Genomic DNA, 24,018 nt, shown 5'->3' with positions numbered 1-24,018 from the left:
AGTACAGGTCTGTAGTGGGGCAGAAGGACGGGTATGGGTCAGACACACAGGAGAGACAGTATAGGTCTGTAGTGGGGCAGAAGGACGGGTATGGGGCAGACACACAGGAGAGACAGTATAGGTCTGTAGTGGGGCAGAAGGATGGGTATGGGGCAGACACACAGGAGAGAGACAGTACAGGTCTGTAGTGGGGCAGAAGGACGGGTATGGGGCAGACACACAGGAGAGACAGTACAGGTCTGTAGTGGAGCAGAAGGACGGGTATGGGGCAGACACACAGGAGAGACAGTACAGGTCTGTAGTGGGGCAGAAGGACGGGTATGGGGCAGACACACAGGAGAGACAGTACAGGTCTGTAGTGGAGCAGAAGGACGGGTATGGGGTAGACACACAGGAGAGACAGTACAGGTCTGTAGTGGGGCAGAAGGACGGGTATGGGGCAGACACACAGGAGAGACAGTACAGGTCTGTAGTGGAGCAGAAGGACGGGTATGGGGCAGACACATAGGAGAGACAGTACAGGTCTGTAGTGGGGCAGAAGGACGGGTATGGGGCAGACACACAGGAGAGAGACAGTACAGGTCTGTAGTGGGGCAGAAGGACGGGTATGGGGCAGACACACAGGAGAGACAGTACAGGTCTGTAGTGGAGCAGAAGGACGGGTATGGGTCAGACACACAGGAGAGACAGTATAGGTCTGTAGTGGGGCAGAAGGACGGGTATGGGGCAGACACACAGGAGACAGTACAGGTCTGTAGTGGGGCAGAAGCACGCGTGTGGGGCAGAAGGATGGGTGTGGGGCAGAAGGACGGGTATGGGGCTGCCTGCTCCTGGGCATTTCTGGGAGTCTGTACAGACAGATTGTAAAACACTCCCCCATCTGTTCCGGAATCTCCCTAAAACAGGAAACCACAACACTCCACCCTGTCCCCATCTCCCCATCCGAGACCATCTCCTGTCTGCGTGCCAAATAGCACTTTTCCCTTTATAGTGCACTACTTCTGACGTGCACTTTATAAGGAACAGGGTGCCAATTGGGACGCAGGCTCCTCACTCCCTCTCTGATCCACACCGAAGGGAGAAAACTACCATTCACTGGGCGTCGCGGTTTAACATTGACGCTACAGCCCGTCTAACAGAGATAGTTTAATAAATGCAAATATAACTGCCACTAATGAGCAGCATCCAGAGGTATTTAACTAAGGGGAAATGTGGAAATGTTCCACTATTGAATTATTTGTGTGTATTTTTCCATAGACACACCCTGTTTTAATAAAATCAAGTAACAATTTTTAGATTGCCTGACCTACAGGGGCCCCCTTTGATTTTGTTAGTCACTCGTGCACAGATGTAATTAACACGGCAAAATGTGTAGAATTGCAGATTTGCTGTAAAAGTGCAAACATTTCTCACCGCCCATGGAGAAATGTGTAAAATTGCAGGAAATTCACTTTAAAAACTGCAAAAATGTATCATTGCCCCATGGCAAAATGAATAGAATTGCATGAAACTTGTCTTTAAAATGTTCGTATGCACTTTTGAGAGGAAGTGTTTAATTTTAATTACAATAACATCTTCATGTCTCATCTGGTTCATCTAAATTATATCTAAAACAAATATAAAAGTTACTTCTATTGCCAACTAGATAAAAATAGCAAAAAATAAATTAAATTCTATAAATTAAATTGGCGTTTCCCGGCTGCAAATAATTTCAACTATCAACTGGGTCTGGCCCATAGCAAACTAACTATCAACTGGGTCTAGCCCATAGCAAACTAACTATCAACTGGGTCTGGCCCATAGCAAACTAACTATCAACTGGGTCTGGCCCATAGCAAACTAACTATCAACTGGGTCTGGCCCATAGCAAACTAATTATCAACTGGGTCTGGCCCATAGCAAACTAACTTCAACTATCAACTGGGTCTGGCCCATAACAAACTAACTATCAACTGGGTCTGGCCCATAGCAAACTAACTATCAACTGGGTCTGGCCCATAGCAAACTAACTATCAACTAGGTCTGGCCCATAGCAAACTAACTATCAACTGGGTCTGGCCCATAGCAAACTAATTATCAACTGGGTCTGGCCCATAGCAAACTAACTTCAACTATCAACTGGGTCTGGCCCATAGCAAACTAACTATCAACTGGGTCTGGCCCATAACAAACTAACACCTCACTCTGTATAGCAGGGGTTGGTAGAACAGTAGGATCAGTCAGGGGTTGGTAGAACAGTAAGATCAGTCGGACATACTGCTTCCACCTCACTCTGTATAGCAGGGTTGGTAGAACAGTAGGATCAGTCAGGGTTGGTAGAACAGTAAGATCAGTCAGACATACTGCTTCCACCTCACTCTGTATAGCAGGGGTTGGTAGAACAGTAGGATCAGTCAGGGGTTGGTAGAACAGTAAGATCAGTCGGACATACTGCTTCCACCTCACTCTGTATAGCAGGGTTGGTAGAACAGTAGGATCAGTCAGACATACTGCTTCCACCTCACTCTGTATAGCAGGGGTTGGTAGAACAGTAGGATCAGTCAGGGGTTGGTAGAACAGTAGGATCAGTCAGACATACTGCTTCCACCTCACTCTGTATAGCAGGGGTTGGTAGAACAGTAGGATCAGTCAGGGGTTGGTAGAACAGTAGGATCAGTCAGGGGTTGGTAGAACAGTAGGATCAGTCAGGGGTTGGTAGAACAGTAGGTTCAGTCAGGGGTTGGTAGAACAGTAGGATCAGTCAGACATACTGCTTCCACCTCACTCTGTATAGCAGGGGTTGGTAGAACAGTAAGATCAGTCAGACATACTGCTTCCACCTCACTCTGTATAGCAGGGTTGGTAGAACAGTAGGATCAGTCAGGGGTTGGTAGAACAGTAGGATCAGTCAGACATACTGCTTCCACCTCACTCTGTATAGCAGGGGTTGGTAGAACAGTAGGATCAGTCAGACATACTGCTTCCACCTCACTCTGTATAGCAGGGGTTGGTAGAACAGTAGGATCAGTCAGGGGTTGGTAGAACAGTAGGATCAGTCAGACATACTGCTTCCACCTCACTCTGTATAGCAGGGGTTGGTAGAACAGTTGGATCAGTCAGACATACTGCTTCCACCTCACTCTGTATAGCAGGGGTTGGTAGAACAGTAGGATCAGTCAGACATACTGCTTCCACCTCACTCTGTATAGCAGGGGTTGGTAGAACAGTAGGTTCAGTCAGACATACTGCTTCCACCTCACTCTGTATAGCAGGGGTTGGTAGAACAGTAAGATCAGTCAGACATACTGCTTCCACCTCACTCTGTATAGCAGGGGTTGGTAGAACAGTAGGATCAGTCAGGGGTTGGTAGAACAGTAGGATCAGTCAGACATACTGCTTCCACCTCACTCTGTATAGCAGGGGTTGGTAGAACAGTAGGATCAGTCAGACATACTGCTTCCACCTCACTCTGTATAGCAGGGGTTGGTAGAACAGTAGGATCAGTCAGACATACTGCTTCCACCTCACTCTGTATAGCAGGGGTTGGTAGAACAGTAGGTTCAGTCAGACATACTGCTTCCACCTCACTCTGTATAGCAGGGTTGGTAGAACAGTAAGATCAGTCAGGGGTTGGTAGAACAGTAGGATCAGTCAGACATACTGCTTCCACCTCACTCTGTATAGCAGGGGTTGGTAGAACAGTAGGTTCAGTCAGACATACTGCTTCCACCTCACTCTGTATAGCAGGGGTTGGTAGAACAGTAAGATCAGTCAGACATACTGCTTCCACCTCACTCTGTATAGCAGGGGTTGGTAGAACAGTAGGTTCAGTCAGACATACTGCTTCCACCTCACTCTGTATAGCAGGGTTGGTAGAACAGTAAGATCAGTCAGGGGTTGGTAGAACAGTAGGATCAGTCAGACATACTGCTTCCACCTCACTCTGTATAGCAGGGGTTGGTAGAACAGTAGGATCAGTCAGACATACTGCTTCCACCTCACTCTGTATAGCAGGGGTTGGTAGAACAGTAGGTTCAGTCAGACATACTGCTTCCACCTCACTCTGTATAGCAGGGGTTGGTAGAACAGTTGGATCAGTCAGACATACTGCTTCCACCTCACTCTGTATAGCAGGGGTTGGTAGAACAGTAGGATCAGTCAGACATACTGCTTCCACCTCACTCTGTATAGCAGGGGTTGGTAGAACAGTAGGATCAGTCAGGGGTTGGTAGAACAGTAGGATCAGTCAGACATACTGCTTCCACCTCACTCTGTATAGCAGGGGTTGGTAGAACAGTAGGATCAGTCAGGGGTTGGTAGAACAGTAGGATCAGTCAGACATACTGCTTCCACCTCACTCTGTATAGCAGGGTTGGTAGAACAGTAGGATCAGTCAGGGGTTGGTAGAACAGTAGGATCAGTCAGACATACTGCTTCCACCTCACTCTGTATAGCAGGGGTTGGTAGAACAGTAGGATCAGTCAGACATACTGCTTCCACCTCACTCTGTATAGCAGGGGTTGGTAGAACAGTAGGATCAGTCAGACATACTGCTTCCACCTCACTCTGTATAGCAGGGGTTGGTAGAACAGTAGGATCAGTCAGACATACTGCTTCCACCTCACTCTGTATAGCAGGGGTTGGTAGAACAGTAGGATCAGTCAGGGGTTGGTAGAACAGTAGGATCAGTCAGATATCCTGTAGTCCTGTAGGTACAGTAGTTTTACATTGTTCTTGGAGTAAGCAGAGCTGGAGACCTCACGTCTCCGTCCCAAATGGCTCCCTTTATAGTGCCCTACTGTTAACCAGTCCTATACAGTATAGTGCCCTACTGGTGAACAGAGTCATTTACAGTATAGTGCCCTACTGTTGACCAGAGTCCTTTACAGTATAGTGCCCTACTGTTGACCAGAGTCCTCTACAGTATAGTGCCCTACTGTTGACCAGAGTCCTATACAGTATAGTTGACCAGAGTAGTACACTATGAAGGCAATAGGCTGTAAACTACAGCCTCCTCAGCGGGACAGGCTGTAAACTACAGCCTCCTCAGCGGGACAGGCTGTAAACTACAGCCTCCTCAGCGGGACAGGCTGTAAACTATAGCCTCCTCAGCGGGACAGGCTGTAAACTACAGCCTCCTCAGCGGGACAGGCTGTAAACTACAGCCTCCTCAGCGGGACAGGCTGTAAACTACAGCCTCCTCAGCGGGACAGGCTGTAAACTACAGCCTCCTCAGCGGGACAGGCTGTAAACTACAGCCTCCTCACCAGGACAGGCTGTAAACTACAGCCTCCTCACCAGGACAGGCTGTAAACTACAGCCTCCTCAGCGGGACAGGCTGTAAACTACAGCCTCCTCAGTGGGACAGGCTGTAAAGTCAGAAACCACAATGGACATGGGAGGAGAAACACATTCCACATCTGGATGTGATGAGAGCCCCTCCCCCACTACTATCCAGGCTGTATCCCAGCCGGCCGTAACCGGGAGTCCCGTAGGGCGCTGCACCATTGGCCCAGCGTCGTCCAGGTTTGGCCGGTGTAGGCCGTCATTATAAATAAGAATTTGTTCTTCACTGACTTGCCTAGTTAAACTAGTTAACTACTGTTCACCACTCTCACAATATAGTTAGTTATGTTATATCATGTAATGGACTAGTGGTCAAGTCTTTCAAAAGACTGGCTAGTTAATTGCAAATGCTAGTTCATGTTGTTAAGCAGTCTAGAAATGGAGGACAGACAGACAGGATTGATTAATAAACTACATCTCTCTCGACCTCAACCTGCACTATGAAGATGCATTGCATCGTTCTGTTCTGCATGATGCATATAGAGCAGCACGTACATCTACAACATCCTCCTCCTTCTATAAACCATCTACAACATCCTCTTCCCTCCTTATATAAACCATCTACAACATCCCCCTCCTTCCTACTCTCCCTCATTCTATAAATCATCTAAAACATCCTCCTCCCTCATTCTATAAATCATCTACAACATCCTCCTCCTTCTATAAACCATCTACAACATCCTCTTCCCTCCTTATATAAACCATCTACAACATCCCCCTCCTTCCTACTCTCCCTCATTCTATAAATCATCTAAAACATCCTCCTCCCTCATTCTATAAATCATCTACAACATCCTCCTCCCTCATTCTATAAACCATCTACAACATCCTCCTCCTTCCTCATCTCCCTCATTCTATAAACCATCTATAACATCCTCTCCTCCCTCATTCTATAAACCATCTACAACATCCTCCTCCTTCCTCATCTCCCTCATTCTATAAACCATCTATAACATCCTCCTCTCCCTCATCCTATAAACCATCTATAACATCCTCCTCCCTCATTCTATAAACCATCTACAACATCCTCCTCTCTCTCATTCTATAAACCATCTAAAACATCCTCCTCTCCCTCATTCTATAAACCATCTACAACATCCTCCTCTCCCTCATTCTATAAACCATCTACAACATCCTCCTCTTTCCTCCTCTCCTTCATTCTATAAACCATCTACAACATCCTCCTCCTCCCTCATTCTATAAACCATCTACAACATCCTCCTCTCCCTCATTCTATAAACCATCTACAACATCCTCCTCCTCCCTCATTCTATAAACCATCTACAACATCCTCCGCCCTCTTATTCTCTAAACCAGTGGTTCCCAAACTGTTCATAGTCCCGTAACCCTTCAAACATTCAACCTCCAGCTGTACCCCCTCTAGCACCAGGGTCAGCACACCTTCAAATGTAGTTTTTTTGACATCATTGTAAGCCTGCCACACACACACAGATTAATTGAACATAAGAATGAGTGTGTTTTTTTTTGCCACAACCCGGCTCGTGGGAAGTGACAAAGAGCTCTTATAGGACCAGGGCACAAATAATAAAATAATAATAATCAATCATTTTGCTCTTTATTAAACCATCTTATATATAAAACAGTATTTCTTCATAGAAAATTGTGAATAACTCACCACAGGTTAATGAGAAGTGTGTGCTTGAAAGGATGCACATAACTCTGCAATGTTGGGTTGTATTGGAGAGAGTCTCAGTCTTAAATCATTTTCCACACACAGTCTGTGCCTGTATTTAGTTTTCATGCTAGTGAGGGCCGAGAATCCGCTCTCACATCGGCACGTGGTTGTAAAGGGCATCAGTGTCTTAACAGCACGATTTGCCAAGGCAGGATACACTGAGCGCAGCCCTATCAGGAAATCTGTCAGTGGCTTCTGATGAAATTGAGTTAATATGCACGCAAAAACAACAACAAAAATCACACAATGATGGAAAGACCTGTGTGTTGTCCTTGTTAATGTAGACAGAGAAGAGCTCCAACTTCCTAATCATAGCCTCGATTTTATCAATTTTATCCCGCACATTGAATATAGTTGTGGAGAGTCCCTGTAATCCTAGATTCAGATCATTCAGGCGATAAAAACATCACCCAGATAGGCCAGTCGTGTGAGAAACTGGTCATCATCAAGCGGTCAGACAAGAGAATATTATGGTCAGTTAAGAACTCTACGAACTCGTCTCTCAATTTAAAACCAGGCTAGTCAGTTAAGAACTCTACGGACAATTCCTTCGACCTTCCAAATCATGTCCAATCAATTGAATTTACCACAGGTGGACTCCAATCAAGTTGTAGAAACATCTCAAGGATGATCAATGGAAACAGGATGCACTGAAGCTCAATTTAGAGTCTCATAGCAAAGAGTATGAATAATGAAAAAATAATGTTAAACCTTACATTACATTTGCTAAACTTTCTAAAAACCCGTTTCACTTCGTTATTATGGGGTATTGTGTGTAGGTTGAGGATTTTTAAAAGTAATTTTACAATAAGGGTGTAACACAACAAAATGTGGGAAAAGAAAAGGGGTCTGAAAACTTTCCGAATGCACTTTATATCACCTAATAGTATGAGGCAGGCCCGGGTCGTCACTACGTCTATCACCTAATAGTATGAGGCAGGCCCGGGTCGTCACTACGTCTATCACCTAATAGTATGAGGCAGGCCCGGGTCGTCACTACGTCTATCACCTAATAGTATGAGACAGGCCCGGGTCGTCACTACGTCTATCACCTAATAGTATGAGGCAGGCCCGGGTCGTCACTACGTCTATCACCTAATAGTATGAGACAGGCCCGGGTCGTCACTACGTCTATCACCTAATAGTATGAGGCAGGCCCGGGTCGTCACTACGTCTATCACCTAATAGTATGAGGCAGGCCCGGGTCGTCACTACGTCTATCACCTAATAGTATGAGACAGGCCCGGGTCGTCACTACGTCTATCACCTAATAGTATGAGGCAGGCCCGGGTCATCACTACGTCTATCACCTAATAGTATGAGGCAGGCCCGGGTCGTCACTACGTCTATCACCTAATAGTATGAGGCAGGCCCGGGTCGTCACTACGTCTATCACCTAATAGTATGAGGCAGGCCCGGGTCGTCACTACGTCTATCACCTAATAGTATGAGGCAGGCCCGGGTCGTCACTACGTCTATCACCTAATAGTATGAGGCAGGCCCGGGTCGTCACTACGTCTATCACCTAATAGTATGAGACAGGCCCGGGTCGTCACTCACACCTAATAGTATGAGGCAGGCCCGGGTCGTATCATCACCTAATAGTATGAGACAGGCCCGGGTCGTCACTACGTCTATCACCTAATAGTATGAGGCAGGCCCGGGTCGTCACTACGTCTATCACCTAATAGTATGAGACAGGCCCGGGTCATCACTACGTCTATCACCTAATAGTATGAGACAGGCCCGGGTCGTCACTACGTCTATCACCTAATAGTATGAGGCAGGCCCGGGTCGTCACTACGTCTATCACCTAATAGTATGAGGCAGGCCCGGGTCGTCACTACGTCTATCACCTAATAGTATGAGGCAGGCCCGGGTCGTCACTACGTCTATCACCTAATAGTATGAGACAGGCCCGGGTCGTCACTACGTCTATCACCTAATAGTATGAGGCAGGCCCGGGTCGTCACTACGTCTATCACCTAATAGTATGAGACAGGCCCGGGTCATCACTACGTCTATCACCTAATAGTATGAGACAGGCCCGGGTCGTCACTACGTCTATCACCTAATAGTATGAGGCAGGCCCGGGTCGACACTACGTCTATCACCTAATAGTATGAGGCAGGCCCGGGTTGTCACTACGTCTATCACCTAATAGTATGAGGCAGGCCCGGGTCGTCACTACGTCTATCACCTAATAGTATGAGGCAGGCCCGGGTCGTCACTACGTCTATCACCTAATAGTATGAGGCAGGCCCGGGTCGTCACTACGTCTATCACCTAATAGTATGAGACAGGCCCGGGTCGTCACTACGTCTATCACCTAATAGTATGAGACAGGCCCGGGTCATCACTACGTCTATCACCTAATAGTATGAGGCAGGCCCGGGTCGTCACTACGTCTATCACCTAATAGTATGAGGCAGGCCCGGGTCGTCACTACGTCTATCACCTAATAGTATGAGGCAGGCCCGGGTCGTCACTACGTCTATCACCTAATAGTATGAGGCAGGCCCGGGTCGTCACTACGTCTATCACCTAATAGTATGAGGCAGGCCCGGGTCGTCACTACGTCTATCACCTAATAGTATGAGGCAGGCCCGGGTCGTCACTACGTCTATCACCTAATAGTATGAGGCAGGCCCGGGTCGTCACTACGTCTATCACCTAATAGTATGAGACAGGCCCGGGTCGTCACTACGTCTATCACCTAATAGTATGAGGCAGGCCCGGGTCGTCACTACGTCTATCACCTAATAGTATGAGGCAGGCCCGGGTCGTCACTACGTCTATCACCTAATAGTATGAGACAGGCCCGGGTCGTCACTACGTCTATCACCTAATAGTATGAGACAGGCCCGGGTCGTCACTACGTCTATCACCTAATAGTATGAGACAGGCCCGGGTCGTCACTACGTCTATCACCTAATAGTATGAGGCAGGCCCGGGTCGTCACTACGTCTATCACCTAATAGTATGAGGCAGGCCCGGGTCGTCACTACGTCTATCACCTAATAGTATGAGGCAGGCCCGGGTCGTCACTACGTCTATCACCTAATAGTATGAGGCAGGCCCGGGTCGTCACTACGTCTATCACCTAATAGTATGAGGCAGGCCCGGGTCGTCACTACGTCTATCACCTAATAGTATGAGGCAGGCCCGGGTCGTCACTACGTCTATCACCTAATAGTATGAGACAGGCCCGGGTCGTCACTACGTCTATCACCTAATAGTATGAGACAGGCCCGGGTCGTCACTACGTCTATCACCTAATAGTATGAGACAGGCCCGGGTCGTCACTACGTCTATCACCTAATAGTATGAGGCAGGCCCGGGTCGTCACTACGTCTATCACCTAATAGTATGAGACAGGCCCGGGTCGTCACTACGTCTATCACCTAATAGTATGAGGCAGGCCCGGGTCGTCACTACGTCTATCACCTAATAGTATGAGGCAGGCCCGGGTCGTCACTACGTCTATCACCTAATAGTATGAGGCAGGCCCGGGTCGTCACTACGTCTATCACCTAATAGTATGAGGCAGGCCCGGGTCGTCACTACGTCTATCACCTAATAGTATGAGGCAGGCCCGGGTCGTCACTACGTCTATCACCTAATAGTATGAGGCAGGCCCGGGTCGTCACTACGTCTATCACCTAATAGTATGAGGCAGGCCCGGGTCGTCACTACGTCTATCACCTAATAGTATGAGACAGGCCCGGGTCGTCACTACGTCTATCACCTAATAGTATGAGGCAGGCCCGGGTCGTCACTACGTCTATCACCTAATAGTATGAGGCAGGCCCGGGTCGTCACTACGTCTATCACCTAATAGTATGAGACAGGCCCGGGTCGTCACTACGTCTATCACCTAATAGTATGAGACAGGCCCGGGTCGTCACTACGTCTATCACCTAATAGTATGAGGCAGGCCCGGGTCGTCACTACGTCTATCACCTAATAGTATGAGACAGGCCCAGGTCATCACTACGTCTATCACCTAATAGTATGAGGCAGGCCCGGGTCGTCACTACGTCTATCACCTAATAGTATGAGACAGGCCCGGGTCGTCACTACGTCTATCACCTAATAGTATGAGGCAGGCCCGGGTCGTCACTACGTCTATCACCTAATAGTATGAGACAGGCCCGGGTCGTCACTACGTCTATCAGCTAATAGTATGAGGCACGCCCGGGTCGTCACTACAACTATGCACAACAATGACAACTGACCTCTCAATAAACTCTTTAGGATTATCCTCTCGTGCCATTTCATGTAGCCTGAATGCCAGTCTGTTACTGATTGTCATGCCAAACGTGACACAAACAAGAACACATTCTTATTTACAATGACAGCCTACCCCAGGCCAAACCAGGACGACGCTGGGCCAATTGTGATTCCCAAATCACAATGAGCACAAACAGATCCCGAACCAGGCTACATTTCATCTCCAGTTGTGGTAAATGGTACAGCCTGCACATTCTGTAATGTTGTTTACAAGGACGGACAGACTGAAGGGACAAGAAAGAGAGAGGTTTCCCCTCATCATTCAGATATCCTTCCTATGGACTTCTATCATATGTTAACATATGCAGAAAGAGACACTGCTACCCAGATACCAAACTAACAGACCACTGTATAAAAGGTTTGTCTACCAGCCTAACAGACCACTGTATAAAAGGTTTGTCTACATATTTATCTTAAAGTCCATCGGTGTGTAGTCAATGACATGTCAAAAACAAGACGTCAGCTTTTCACAACGAATGGTCTCCTAAATTAGTGACCAAAACTCCTCAAACAGTGGACAGCTGATATGACAGGCCTGAGCACAAATAACTGAATGGGAGGTGACAATATTACTGGAATGTTCATAGAGGGAGTTCTTCGCTGTTCATCACTAAACTACAGCACTCTGTCTGTGATCCATCGAAGGAAGGATAGGCTTTACAACAACACTATGTTGTAAATAGGCTCCAACAACACAGAGGATCCATCCCACCCACGGGTCCTGGTCAGGCTCCATCCCCCCCACGAGCCCTGGTCAGGCTCCATCCTCCCCATGGGTCCTGGTCAGGCTCCATCCCCCCCATGGGTCCTGGTCAGGCTCCATCCCCCCCATGGGTCCTGGTCAGGCTCCATCCCCAACGGGCCCTGGTCAGGCTCCATCCTCCCCACGGGCCCTGTTCAGGGTCCATCCCCCCCACGGGCCGTGGTCAGGCTCCATCCTCCCCATGGGTCCTGGTCAGGCTCCATCCCCCCCATGGGTCCTGGTCAGGCTCCATCCCTCCCACGGGTCCTGGTCAGGCTCCACCCCCCACGGGCCCTGGTCAGGCCCCACCCCCCACGGGCCCTGGTCAACAGTATTCCGCTATAAACTAAATAGCGTGCCATTTGGGATGCCAATCAGAGCTTTCAGGCCATGAGACCAGTGGATTATCCTGAGAACTGGGACAAACTCTAATCCCCAGTAATTTCACATCCTGCCATAGTCCTGCCTGGGGCCACAATACAGACTACAGAGAATAACATGTTATTCCACCTCTGGAATTTAGAATTACTCTCTGCATAGAAGAACAGAATTAGGACCACATTTCCGGTAAGAAAAGCAGACCACCCTCAGTCCAGCTCTGTAGTCTAACCTCCCTCATCATAGCCCAGCTCTGTAGGCTAACCTCCCTCATCATAGCCCAGCTCTGTAGTCTAACCTCCCTCATCATAGCCCAGCTCTGTAGTCTAACCTCCCTCATCATAGCCCAGCTCTGTAGTCTAACCCCCCTCATCATAGCCCAGCTCTGTAGGCTAACCCCCCTCATCATAGCTCACCTCTGTAGACTAACCTCCCTCATCATAGCCCAGCTCTGTAGGCTAACCTCCCTCATCATAGTCCAGCTCTGTAGGCTAACCTCCCTCATCATAGCCCAGCTCTGTAGGCTAACCTCCCTCATCATAGCCCAGCTCTGTAGGCTAACCTCCCTCATCATAGCCCAGCTCTGTAGGCTAACCTCCCTCATCATAGCCCAGCTCTGTAGTCTAACCTCCCTCATCATAGCCCAGCTCTGTAGGCTAACCTCCCTCATCATAGCCCAGCTCTGTAGTCTAACCTCCCTCATCATAGCTCACCTCTGTAGGCTAACCTCCCTCATCATAGCTCACCTCTGTAGGCTAACCTCCCTCATCATAGCCCAGCTCTGTAGGCTAACCTCCCTCATCATAGCCCAGCTCTGTAGGTTAACCTCTTGTAGCCTAACCTCCCTGATCATAGCCCAGCTCTTTAGGCTAACCTCCTGGAGCCTAACCTCCCTCATCATAGCCCAGTTCTGTAGGCTAGCCTCCCTCACCATTGCCCAGCTCTGTTGGCTAACCTCCTGTAGCCTAACCTCCCTCATCATAGCCCAGTTCTGTAGGCTAGCATCATGTAGCCTAGCCCAACTCTGGAGGCTAACCTCCTGTAGCCTAACCTCCCTCATCATAGCCCAGTTATGTAGGCTAACCTCCTGTAGCCTAACCAAGCTCTGTAGGCTAACCTCCCTCAGCCCAGCTCTGTAGGCTAACCTCCCTCAGGCCAGCTCTGTAGGCTAACCTCCCTCATCATAGCTCACCTCTGTAGGCTAACCTCCCTCATCATAGTCCAGCTCTGTAGGCTAACCTCCCTCACCATAGCCCAGCTCTGTAGGCTAACCTCCCTCATCATAGCACAGCTCTGTAGTCTAACCTCCCTCATCATAGCCCAGCTCTGTAGGCTAACCTCCCTCATCATAGCACAGCTCTGTAGGCCAACCTCCCTCATCATAGCCCAGCTCTGTAGGCTAACCTCCCTCATCATAGTCCAGCTCTGTAGGCTAACCTCCCTCATCATAGCCCAGCTCTGTAGGTTAACCTCCCTCATCATAGCCCAGCTCTGTAGGCTAACCTCCCTCATCATAGCCCAGCTCTGTAGTCTAACCTCCCTCATCATAGTCCAGCTCTGTAGGCTAACCTCCCTCATCATAGCCCAGCTCTGTAGGCTAACCTCCCTCATCATAGCCCAGCTCTGTAGGCTAACCTCCCTCATCATAGCCCAGCTCTGTAGGCTAACCTCATGTAGCCTTACACAGCCTGAAAAGTATTAGCCATTCTAGACAGCCGTGTTATCAAATAACATAGTCCCCTCTTCATAGTCTGTTTGACAAACTAGTTGTGATGTCTGGCTGCATGTAGAGGGCGTGTCTGGTAGTGCAGAGGCCCTGGGTTGAAGCTGCAGAATGATCTGACAGTTGTTGTGTTTATAGAAGTCAACTTTAGAATAAACCCTCTAAACCCCATTAAAAGAAACGTAAAGTTGACTAATGTTGTCGTACAATGCAAGGCTTTGGGAGTTAAAAAAAAAATCTCTCTCTTTGATACACTGCGAGACTGTTTCTAGAACAGACCACCATGCAGGACAGGGCCGGTGTTCTCTTGTTTCCCTGAAGCGCTGAAATCAAATGGAATATACAGCAAAAAGACTTCAAACCTCAAAAAAATGAAACCTACTCGTTTTTCATGCATATTCTGTCCTGAAACACCTTATCCAGGTGGATCACGGCTTGGCCCAGAAACACGTCCAGTCCCATGAGCGCCCGGTGCATCACCGTCAGGACCAAGTCGCTGCTCCCGGGGGGGTATGCGCCCCCGTCACCAACCTGCTCCAGAACACCCGGTAACAACTCGAAAGAACATTCCTCCTTCCATTCGGGAACAGTGGTCTTTTCCAGAACACAAGTGGAGTATTTCTCCTTGCCCACCTGGATAATGGTGTAGACGTCGCTGGTACCGTGTTTGCCCTTCGCCCGCAAGCCCCTGCCCCGCAGAACGGTGACCTGGACGTGTGTAGGAACCCATCTCTGGTCTTCGTCGTAGTCTATATTTAGCGAGGACATGTCCAAAGAAACACAACAGAGAGTGAGGACAGGCTCAAATGTAAACGTGGAAATGGGAGGATACCCCTGCCGTTTCCCTCAGCGTCTCTCAGAGATGCACCGCTAGCCGTCCAGCCTAGTCGCGGGGTGGACGGCTCGGCATTATTGTATCCTTTAAGTTGTCGGTATTGTCCGGTCTGTCTGTAGTGTCTTCACTGTTCGTTGCCCCAGCATGTGTATCGTGGCGTATGCTCGGCTATGCTAATAAGGCTATCGACGGTACGACGCGCGTCTCCGCGTCCCCCTCTCTGCAGTCAGAATTGTTCAAACCATAGACAATGATAGAGGTCTCTAGTGGCAAAAAGGCCGTCGTCAAAATGCGCAGCACCATTGAGGGCTTCCACCATTTCAACTGGGTGGGACATTTCAACTTCATTGGCTCACCAGGAGGGATCAGCCAATCGTAAAAATAAAATAAAAAAATGGACTCCTTTAAAATGGAGATTGCCTCATTGGCGTTTCCCATGCACTTACAGACGCCATAATAGAACTATATAAGGATGTTTTCTCTATCATTCTCTATGGTTGAAACCAAGGCAGTGCCAATGTCACGCCTTTATCCTCTCTCTACAGGAAGAGGGTAGTAGAAAACAGCTTCCACCACAATACCCGAGGCTCAGTTTATCAGAATCTCTAGTAATATGATAACGTGAAACGTATATTACAAAGATCCTTTGTTTTTAAAGAGTTGCAGTGTTAACTATCCTGTCCAGACTGCGGCCTGTCTCTCAGATCAGACCCATTGGAAGTAGGGAAACCACCTTCCCCTCCGGGGTACTGCGCTGTGAGAACAGTTCTAGAGTACACACAGCCCTGGGATGACATAACATTGCAGATGCTCTGTTGCTCCCCACTGGGCAGAAAATGGGTTGAATCAACATTGTTTCCACGTCATTTCAACTGGAGTAAAGAATCTATGTGTTGATGACATTGAATCAAAGTGTATATCTAATTGGATTTGAAAAAAGGCATCAATGTTAGGGCATTTACTCTTTTTTTACTCAACTTTTAACTTAAAGTAAAAAATAATTGATTTCACGTTAGTTGACAACTCTAGATGTCTGTGCCCAGTGGGTCCGCCAGATGATCGGTAGGAAAGACAAACTCTCTGTCACTCCTTCTGCAGGGCCAACATGGGTACTCTGTCACTCCTTCCGCAGGGCCAACATGGGTACTCTGTCACTCCTTCTGCAGGGCCAACATGGGTACTCTCTGTCACTCCTTCTGCAGGGCCAACATGGGTACTCTCTGTCACTCCTTCTGCAGGGCCAACATGGGTACTCTGTCTCTCCTTCCACAGGGCCAACATGGGTACTCTGTCACTCCTTCTGCATGGCCAACATGGGTACTCTCTGTCTCTCCTTCTGCAGGGCCAACATGGGTACTCTCTGTCAACTCCTTCTGCATGGCCAACATGGGTACTCTCTGTCACTCCTTCCGCAGGGCCAACATGGGTACTCTGTCACTCCTTCTGCAGGGCCAACATGGGTACTCTGTCACTCCTTCTGCAGGGCCAACATGGGTACTCTGTCACTCGTTCCGCAGGGCCAACATGGGTACTCTGTCACTCCTTCCGCAGGGCCAACATGGGTACTCTCTGTCACTCCTTCTGCAGGGCCAACATGGGTACTCTCTGTCTCTCCTTCCACAAGGCCAACATGGGTACTCTGTCACTCGTTCCGCAGGGCCAACATGGGTACTCTGTCACTCCTTCCGCAGGGCCAACATGGGTACTCTCTGTCAATCCTTCTGCAGGGCCAACATGGGTACTCTCTGTCAACTCCTTCTGCAGGGCCAACATGGGTACTCTCTGTCTCTCCTTCTGCAGGGCCAACATGGGTACTCTGTCACTCCTTCTGCATGGCCAACATGGGTACTCTCTGTCACTCCTTCTGCAGGGCCAACATGGGTACTCTCTGTCTCTCCTTCTGCAGGGCCAACATGGGTACTCTGTCACTCCTTCTGCATGGCCAACATGGGTACTCTCTGTCTCTCCTTCTGCAGGGCCAACATGGGTACTCTGTCACTCCTTCTGCATGGCCAACATGGGTACTATGTCACTCCTTCTGCATGGCCAACATGGGTACTCTCTGTCTCCCCTTCCACAGGGCCAACATGGGTACTCTGTCACTCCTTCTGCAGGGCCAACATGGGTACTCTCTGTCAATCCTTCTGCAAGGCCAACATGGGTACTCTCTGTCACTCCTTCTGCAGGGCCAACATGGGTACTCTCTGTCACTCCTTCTGCAGGGCCAACATGGGTACTCTCTGTCAATCCTTCTGCAGGGCCAACATGGGTACTCTCTGTCAACTCCTTCTGCAGGGCAAACATGGGTACTCTCTGTCTCTCCTTCTGCAGGGCCAACATGGGTACTCTGTCACTCCTTCTGCATGGCCAACATGGGTACTCTCTGTCACTCCTTCTGCAGGGCCAACATGGGTACTCTGTCACTCCTTCTGCAGGGCCAACATGGGTACTCTCTGTCAATCCTTCTGCAGGGCCAGGCCTCTGTCAACAGGGCCAACATGGGTAGGGCCAACATGGGTACTCTGTCACTCCTTCTGCAGGGCCACTCCTTCTGCAGGGCCAACATGGGTACTCTGTCACTCCTTCTGCAGGGCCAACATGGGTACTCTGTCACTCCTTCTGCATGGCCAACATGGGTACTCTCTGTCTCTCCTTCTGCAGGGCCAACATGGGTACTCTGTCACTCCTTCTGCATGGCCAACATGGGTACTCTGTCACTCCTTCTGCATGGCCAACATGGGTACTCTCTGTCTCTCCTTCTGCAGGGCCAACATGGGTACTCTGTCACTCCTTCCGCAGGGCCAACATGGGTACTCTGTCACTCCTTCTGCAGGGCCAACATGGGTTCTCTCTGTCTCTCCTTCTACAGTGACAACATGGGTACTCTCTGTCTCTCCTTCTGCAGGGCCAACATGGGTACTCTGTCACTCCTTCTGCATGGCCAACATGGGTACTCTGTCACTCCTTCTGCATGGCCAACATGGGTACTCTCTGTCACTCCTTCTGCAGGGCCAACATGGGTACTCTCTGTCACTCCTTCTGCAGGGCCAACATGGGTACTCTCTGTCACTCCTTCTGCAGGGCCAACATGGGTACTCTCTGTCACTCCTTCTGCAGGGCCAACATGGACAGTTGTTGTTGTTGTGGTTTGTTATGCCAGTAGTACGTTTGAACTCTTAAAAATGAATGGACACACTTTGGCAGATTCGTGGTTTATCTCCCAACCAGGACTATTGTAGTCCGGAGTGGTGGTACACCCTTTACAGCCAGTGGGAAGTTTTCATAAATTGAAAATACAAGCCTTTAGCCTTTAGCCTAATCTTCAAACTAAGCAACACATGCTATTCAATAATGTAGCCCACACGTTAAAGGGGTAATCTGGGATTTAAACCAAGTGGAAACCCAGCCACTGTTTTGATAAACAGTTGAGGGATGATGCTGGTAAAATGTATGTATCAATTCCAGATTGGCCCTTAAAATGTTTGCCAGCCACCCTTTATATTGGTCCTTAGTCTAGGGCCTCTCATTGCTTTATTAGACAGCAGTCTGAAGATGACCTCACCTGGTGGCCAAACCGCCGTAGAGTTTCAACCCTTCATTCAAAGACTCAATCATGGACACCCTTACTGACCACTGTGGCTGCTTTGTGGATGGACACCCTTACTGACCACTGTGGCTGCTTTGTGGATGGACACCCTTACTGAGCACTGTGGCTGCTTTGTGGATGGACACCCTTACTGACCACTGTGGCTGCTTTGTGGATGGACACCCTTACTGACCACTGTGGCTGCTTTGTGCATGGACACCCTTACTGACCACTGTGGCTGCTTTGTGGATGGACACCCTTACTGACCACTGTGGCTGCTTTGTGAATGGACACCCTTACTGACCACTGTGGCTGCTTTGTGCATGGACACCCTTACTGACCACTGTGGCTGCTTTGTGGATGGACACCCTTACTGACCACTGTGGCTGCTTTGTGCATGGACACCCTTACTGACCACTGTGGCTGCTTTGTGGATGGACACCCTTACTGACCACTGTGGCTGCTTTGTGAATGGACACCCTTACTGACCACTGTGGCTGCTTTGTGCATGGACACCCTTACTGACCACTGTGGCTGCTTTGTGGATGGACACCCTTACTGACCACTGTGGCTGCTTTGTGAATGGACACCCTTACTGACCACTGTGGCTGCTTTGTGCATGTACACCCTTACTGACCACTGTGGCTGCTTTGTGAATGGACACCCTTACTGACCACTGTGGCTGCTTTGTGCATGGACACCCTTACTGACCACTGTGGCTGCTTTGTGCATGGACACCCTTACTGACCACTGTGGCTGCATTGTGGATGGACACCCTTACTGACCACTGTGGCTGCTTTGTGCATGGACACCCTTACTGACCACTGTGGCTGCTTTGTGCATGGACACCCTTACTGACCACTGTGGCTGCTTTGTGGATGGACACCCTTACTGACCACTGTGGCTGCTTTGTGCATGGACACCCTTACTGACCACTGTGGCTGCTTTGTGGATGGACACCCTTACTGACCACTGTGGCTGCATTGTGGATGGACACTGTTGGGGAATAATCAGAATTAGTTGGTAACATAGGTAAGATGTTTTATATTCATCATATGTTTGTAAGTTACTTCTCATCAGAATGTTATTTTTGTATAATACTGTGGCTGGTTTGTGGATGGACACCCTTACTGAGCGCTGTGGCTGCTTTGTGAATGGACACCCTTACTGAGTGCTGTGGCTGCTTTGTGAATGGACACCCTTACTGAGTGCTGTGGCTGCTTTGTGAATGGACACCCTTACTGACCACTGTGGCTGCTTTGTGAATGGACACCCTTACTGAGTGCTGTGGCTGCTTTGTGAATGGACACCCTTACTGAGCACTGTGGCTGCTTTGTGAATGGACACCCTTACTGAGTGCTGTGGCTGCTTTGTGAATGGACACCCTTACTGACCACTGTGGCTGCTTTGTGAATGGACACCCTTACTGAGTGCTGTGGCTGCTTTGTGAATGGACACCCTTACTGAGTGCTGTGGCTGCTTTGTGCATGGACACCCTTACTGACCACTGTGGCTGCTTTGTGAATGGACACCCTTACTGAGTGCTGTGGCTGCTTTGTGCATGGACACCTACTGAGCGCTGTGGCTGCTTTGTGCATGGACACCTACTGAGCGCTGTGGCTGCTTTGTGCATGGACACTCTTACTGACCACTCTGGCTACTTTGTGAATGGACACCCTTACTGAGTGCTGTGGCTGCTTTGTGCATGGACACCTACTGAGCGCTGTGGCTGATTTGTGCATGGACACCTACTGAGCGCTGTGGCTGCTTTGTGCATGGACACTCTTACTGACCACTCTGGCTAGTTTGTGAATGGACACCCTTACTGAGTGCTGTGGCTGCTTTGTGCATGGACACCCTTACTGACCACTGTGGCTACTTTGTGAATGGACACCCTTACTGAGTGCTGTGGCTGCTTTGTGCATGGACACTTACTGAGCGCTGTGGCTGCTTTGTGCATGGACACCCTTACTGAGCGCTGTGGCTGCTTTGTGCATGGACACTTACTGAGCGCTGTGGCTGCTTTGTGCATGGACACCCTTACTGAGCGCTGTGGCTGCTTTGTGCATGGACACCCTTACTGAGCGCTGTGGCTGCTTTGTGCATGGACACTTACTGAGCGCTGTGGCTGCTTTGTGCATGGACACCCTTACTGACCACTGTGGCTGCTTTGTGCATGGACACCCTTACTGACCACTGTGGCTGCTTTGTGGATGGACACCCTTACTGACCACTGTGGCTGCTTTGTGTGATATATTGTTGTCTCTACCTTCTTGCCCTTTGCTGTTGTATGTGCCCAACAATGTTTGTACCATGTTTTGTGCTGCTGCAATGTTGTGTTGCTACCATGCTGTGTTATGTGATGCTGCCATGCTATGTTGTTGTCTTAGGTCTCTCTTTATGTAGTGTTGTGTTCTATGTCTTGTTGTGATGTGTGTTTTCTCCTATATTTTAATTGTATTTTTTTATTTTTAATCTCAGCCCCCGTCCCCGCAGGAGGCCTTTTGGTAGTCTGTCATTGTAAATAAGAATGTGTTCTTAACCGACTTGCCTAGTTAAATAAATAAAAAATATATACATATATACATATATATATAATGTGGCCTACAGTCAATCACCTACAGCACGTGTCAAACTCATTCCATGGAGGGCCGAGTGTCTATGGGTTTTTGCTCCGTCCTTGTCCTTGATTGATGAATGAAGGTCACTAATTAGTAATGAACTCCCCTCACCTGGTGGTCTAGAGCTTAATTGAAAGGAAAACCCAAAATCCAGCAGACACTAGGCCCTCCATGGAATACGTTTGACACCCCTGGTTTACTATATAGCAGCAGGTGAGAATCCACTGACTGCAGTGACTGTCAGTCATATTCCTGATGCCTGCTGCATCTGGCAGATGAGTTGCAGAAAAAAGAGACCGAGAGGGAAAGAGTGAGGGAGCTGGAGGGCCTAATTCCTTTAGCTGATTTTATTAGTGTCTTTATGCTGTTATGGAAGAAGAGAATTTACCACCTGGTCAGTGAGGCGTGGCTGGCTGCTGGGTTCTGTTCTCTCACTGCTCAGCTCCAACGCATGACGTTATAACAGAGGAAGTGTTTCCTGATCCTGGTTCTAATCATGGTCCTAGTTCTAATCCTGATCCTGGTTCTAATCCTGGTCCTGGTTCTAATCCTGATCCTGGTTCTAATCCTGGTCCTGGTTCTAATCCTGATCCTGGTGCTAATCCTGATCCTGATTCTAGTCCTGGTTCTAATCCTGATCCTGGTTCTAATCCTGATCCTGGTTCTAATTATGATCCTGATTCTTATCCTGATCCTGGTTCTAATCCTGATCCTGGTTCTAATCCTGATCCTGATTCTAGTCCTGGTTCTAATCCTGATCCTGGTTCTAATCCTGGTCCTGGGAACCCAAAGGGCTGGACTAATACACATGAGTCAAATCAAATGCTTGATGATAACTTTATTATTTTAATCAAGTGTGTTAGATCTAAGGCAAAAAAAAGTTGTGAAGCACTTTTAACAGAGCTGGTAGAAAGCTCAGCAGATATACTGAGAAAGTCCTTATACAGTTACACCAACATGGAGACTTCATCACCTCTGCTAGAGTTACTGCTCTTCTGGAAGGACTATTGGACCTCTGCTAGAGTTACTGCTCTTTGGGAAGGACTATTGGACTTCTGCTATAGTTACTGCTCTTTGGGAAGGACTTTTGGACCTCTGCTAGAGTTACTGCTCTTGTGGAAGGACTATTGGACCTCTGCTAGAGTTACTGCTCTTGTGGAAGGACTATTGGACCTCTGCTAGAGTTACTGCTCTTGTGGAAGGACTATTGGACCTCTGCTAGAGTTACTGCTCTTGTGGAAGGACTATTGGACCTCTGCTAGAGTTACTGCTCTTGTGGAAGGACTATTGGACCTCTGCTAGAGTTACTGCTCTTTGGGAAGGACTATTGGACCTCTGCTAGAGTTACTGCTCTTTGGGAAGGACTATTGGACCTCTGTTAGAGTTACTGCTCTTTGGGATGGACTACTGGACCTCTGCTAGAGTTACTGCTCTTTGGGAAGGACTACTGGACCTCTGCTAGAGTTACTGCTCTTCTGGAAGGACTATTGGACTTCTGCTATAGTTACTGCTCTTCGGGAAGGACTACTGGACCTCTGCTAGAGTTACTGCTCTTCGGGAAGGACTATTGGACTTCTGCTAGAGTTACTGCTCTTCTGGAAGTTATTTTGTAAGTTCTATTGGACCTCTGCTAGAGTTACTTCTCTTTGGGAAGGACTATTGGACTTCTGCTAGAGTTACTCCTGGGTTACAATATCCGGGCCCCTTCTTCTGCCGATAGGGGCACGGAACCCCGCCGATCCTGTACGACTGTAATACCGACATAATCTGCCAGAAGATTCCAACAGGCCCCTCAGGTGCGACACCCGCTGAAGGCCCATTCTGCTAACCTGCTAGGCCTGCTAGCTACCTAGAGCTACTTGGAACCCTACTAATTCCACGACTGGTCTATCAACGTCACCGCACGAAGAGGCAAAAACAGACTTACCCCCATCGCTACGTCCCCCATAGGCTAACTTGCTAGCCCCGGTCTGCTAACTGCTAGGTTGCCTGCCCCGGTCTGCTAACTGCTAGCTTGCCTGCCCCGTTCTGCTAACTGCTAGCTTGCCTGCCCCGGTCTGCTAACTGCTAGCCCCTACTAACTGCTTGCTTGCTAACCCGGTCTGCTAACTGCTAGCTTGTTTAGCCCCTGCTTTTCTAGTATGGCCACCAACCAGAAGGCCATACTGGACAGGATTTACATGGCCAAATCTCCATAAATAATTACTACATACATCCCCAATGATAAAACAATATTTTAGGGGGTCTGGAAAACACAATAAACACAACATGCCATATATATGTATCCTGGTGAAAACGCATGCCAAATTACTGTTTTCATGCCTAGTTTCAATAGTTTACATGAAAATCCTCTAAAAAGTCATATATATGGGTGATTGCAATGATATACTGTATAACGATATTCTGTTCAGTTTCAATTTTAAGAAAAACGTCACTTTAGGTAAAATCCCATGTATTATGTCCAGCAAAGAGACAGGTACTCAATTTTAGCAAAATACTTTTATGATGAGACTTTTCAGTCTTTACAAAAAGTAGGTAAATTCAAAACAAAGATGCGTAACTATAGTGGCATTACAGATTCAACCAATTATAGTCAGTGATGTAGTGCTATTTCTTTAGGTACCGGAGAAAACAATAAAATGACAACCAATTAGCTGTACATAGTCTATCGGTTAACAGCCCACCCATTTTTACCTACCTCATCCCCATACTGTTTTTATTTATTTACTCTTCTGCTCTTTTGCACACCAGTATCTCTACCTGTACATGACCATCTGATCATTTATCACTCCAGTGTTAATCTGCAAAATTGTAATTAT

General features: G+C 48.4%; 1 protein-coding gene across 2 annotated transcripts in view; it reads right to left on the bottom strand.

Annotated features, from left to right (window-relative positions):
• Positions 1 to 15,230, bottom strand: part of LOC139374405 (rab11 family-interacting protein 5-like) — a 52,405-nt gene extending 37,175 nt beyond the window's left edge. The window contains exon 1 of one of the 2 annotated variants that reach the window (XM_071115456.1): positions 14,540 to 15,230. In XM_071115456.1, coding sequence (XP_070971557.1) covers positions 14,540 to 14,925 — 386 coding nt within the window. In that variant the 5' untranslated portion in view covers positions 14,926 to 15,230. The remainder of the gene's footprint in view (positions 1 to 14,539) is intronic. The other variant, XM_071115457.1, reaches the window with a different exon arrangement.
• Between the last annotated feature and the right edge of the window lie 8,788 nt (positions 15,231 to 24,018).

This window comes from Oncorhynchus clarkii, chromosome 19 (genome assembly GCF_045791955.1).
Source record: "Oncorhynchus clarkii lewisi isolate Uvic-CL-2024 chromosome 19, UVic_Ocla_1.0, whole genome shotgun sequence".
Classification (NCBI taxonomy): domain Eukaryota; kingdom Metazoa; phylum Chordata; class Actinopteri; order Salmoniformes; family Salmonidae; genus Oncorhynchus; species Oncorhynchus clarkii.
Note: the sequence above shows the minus strand (reverse complement) of the source record. Positions and strands in the feature narration are given on the sequence as shown.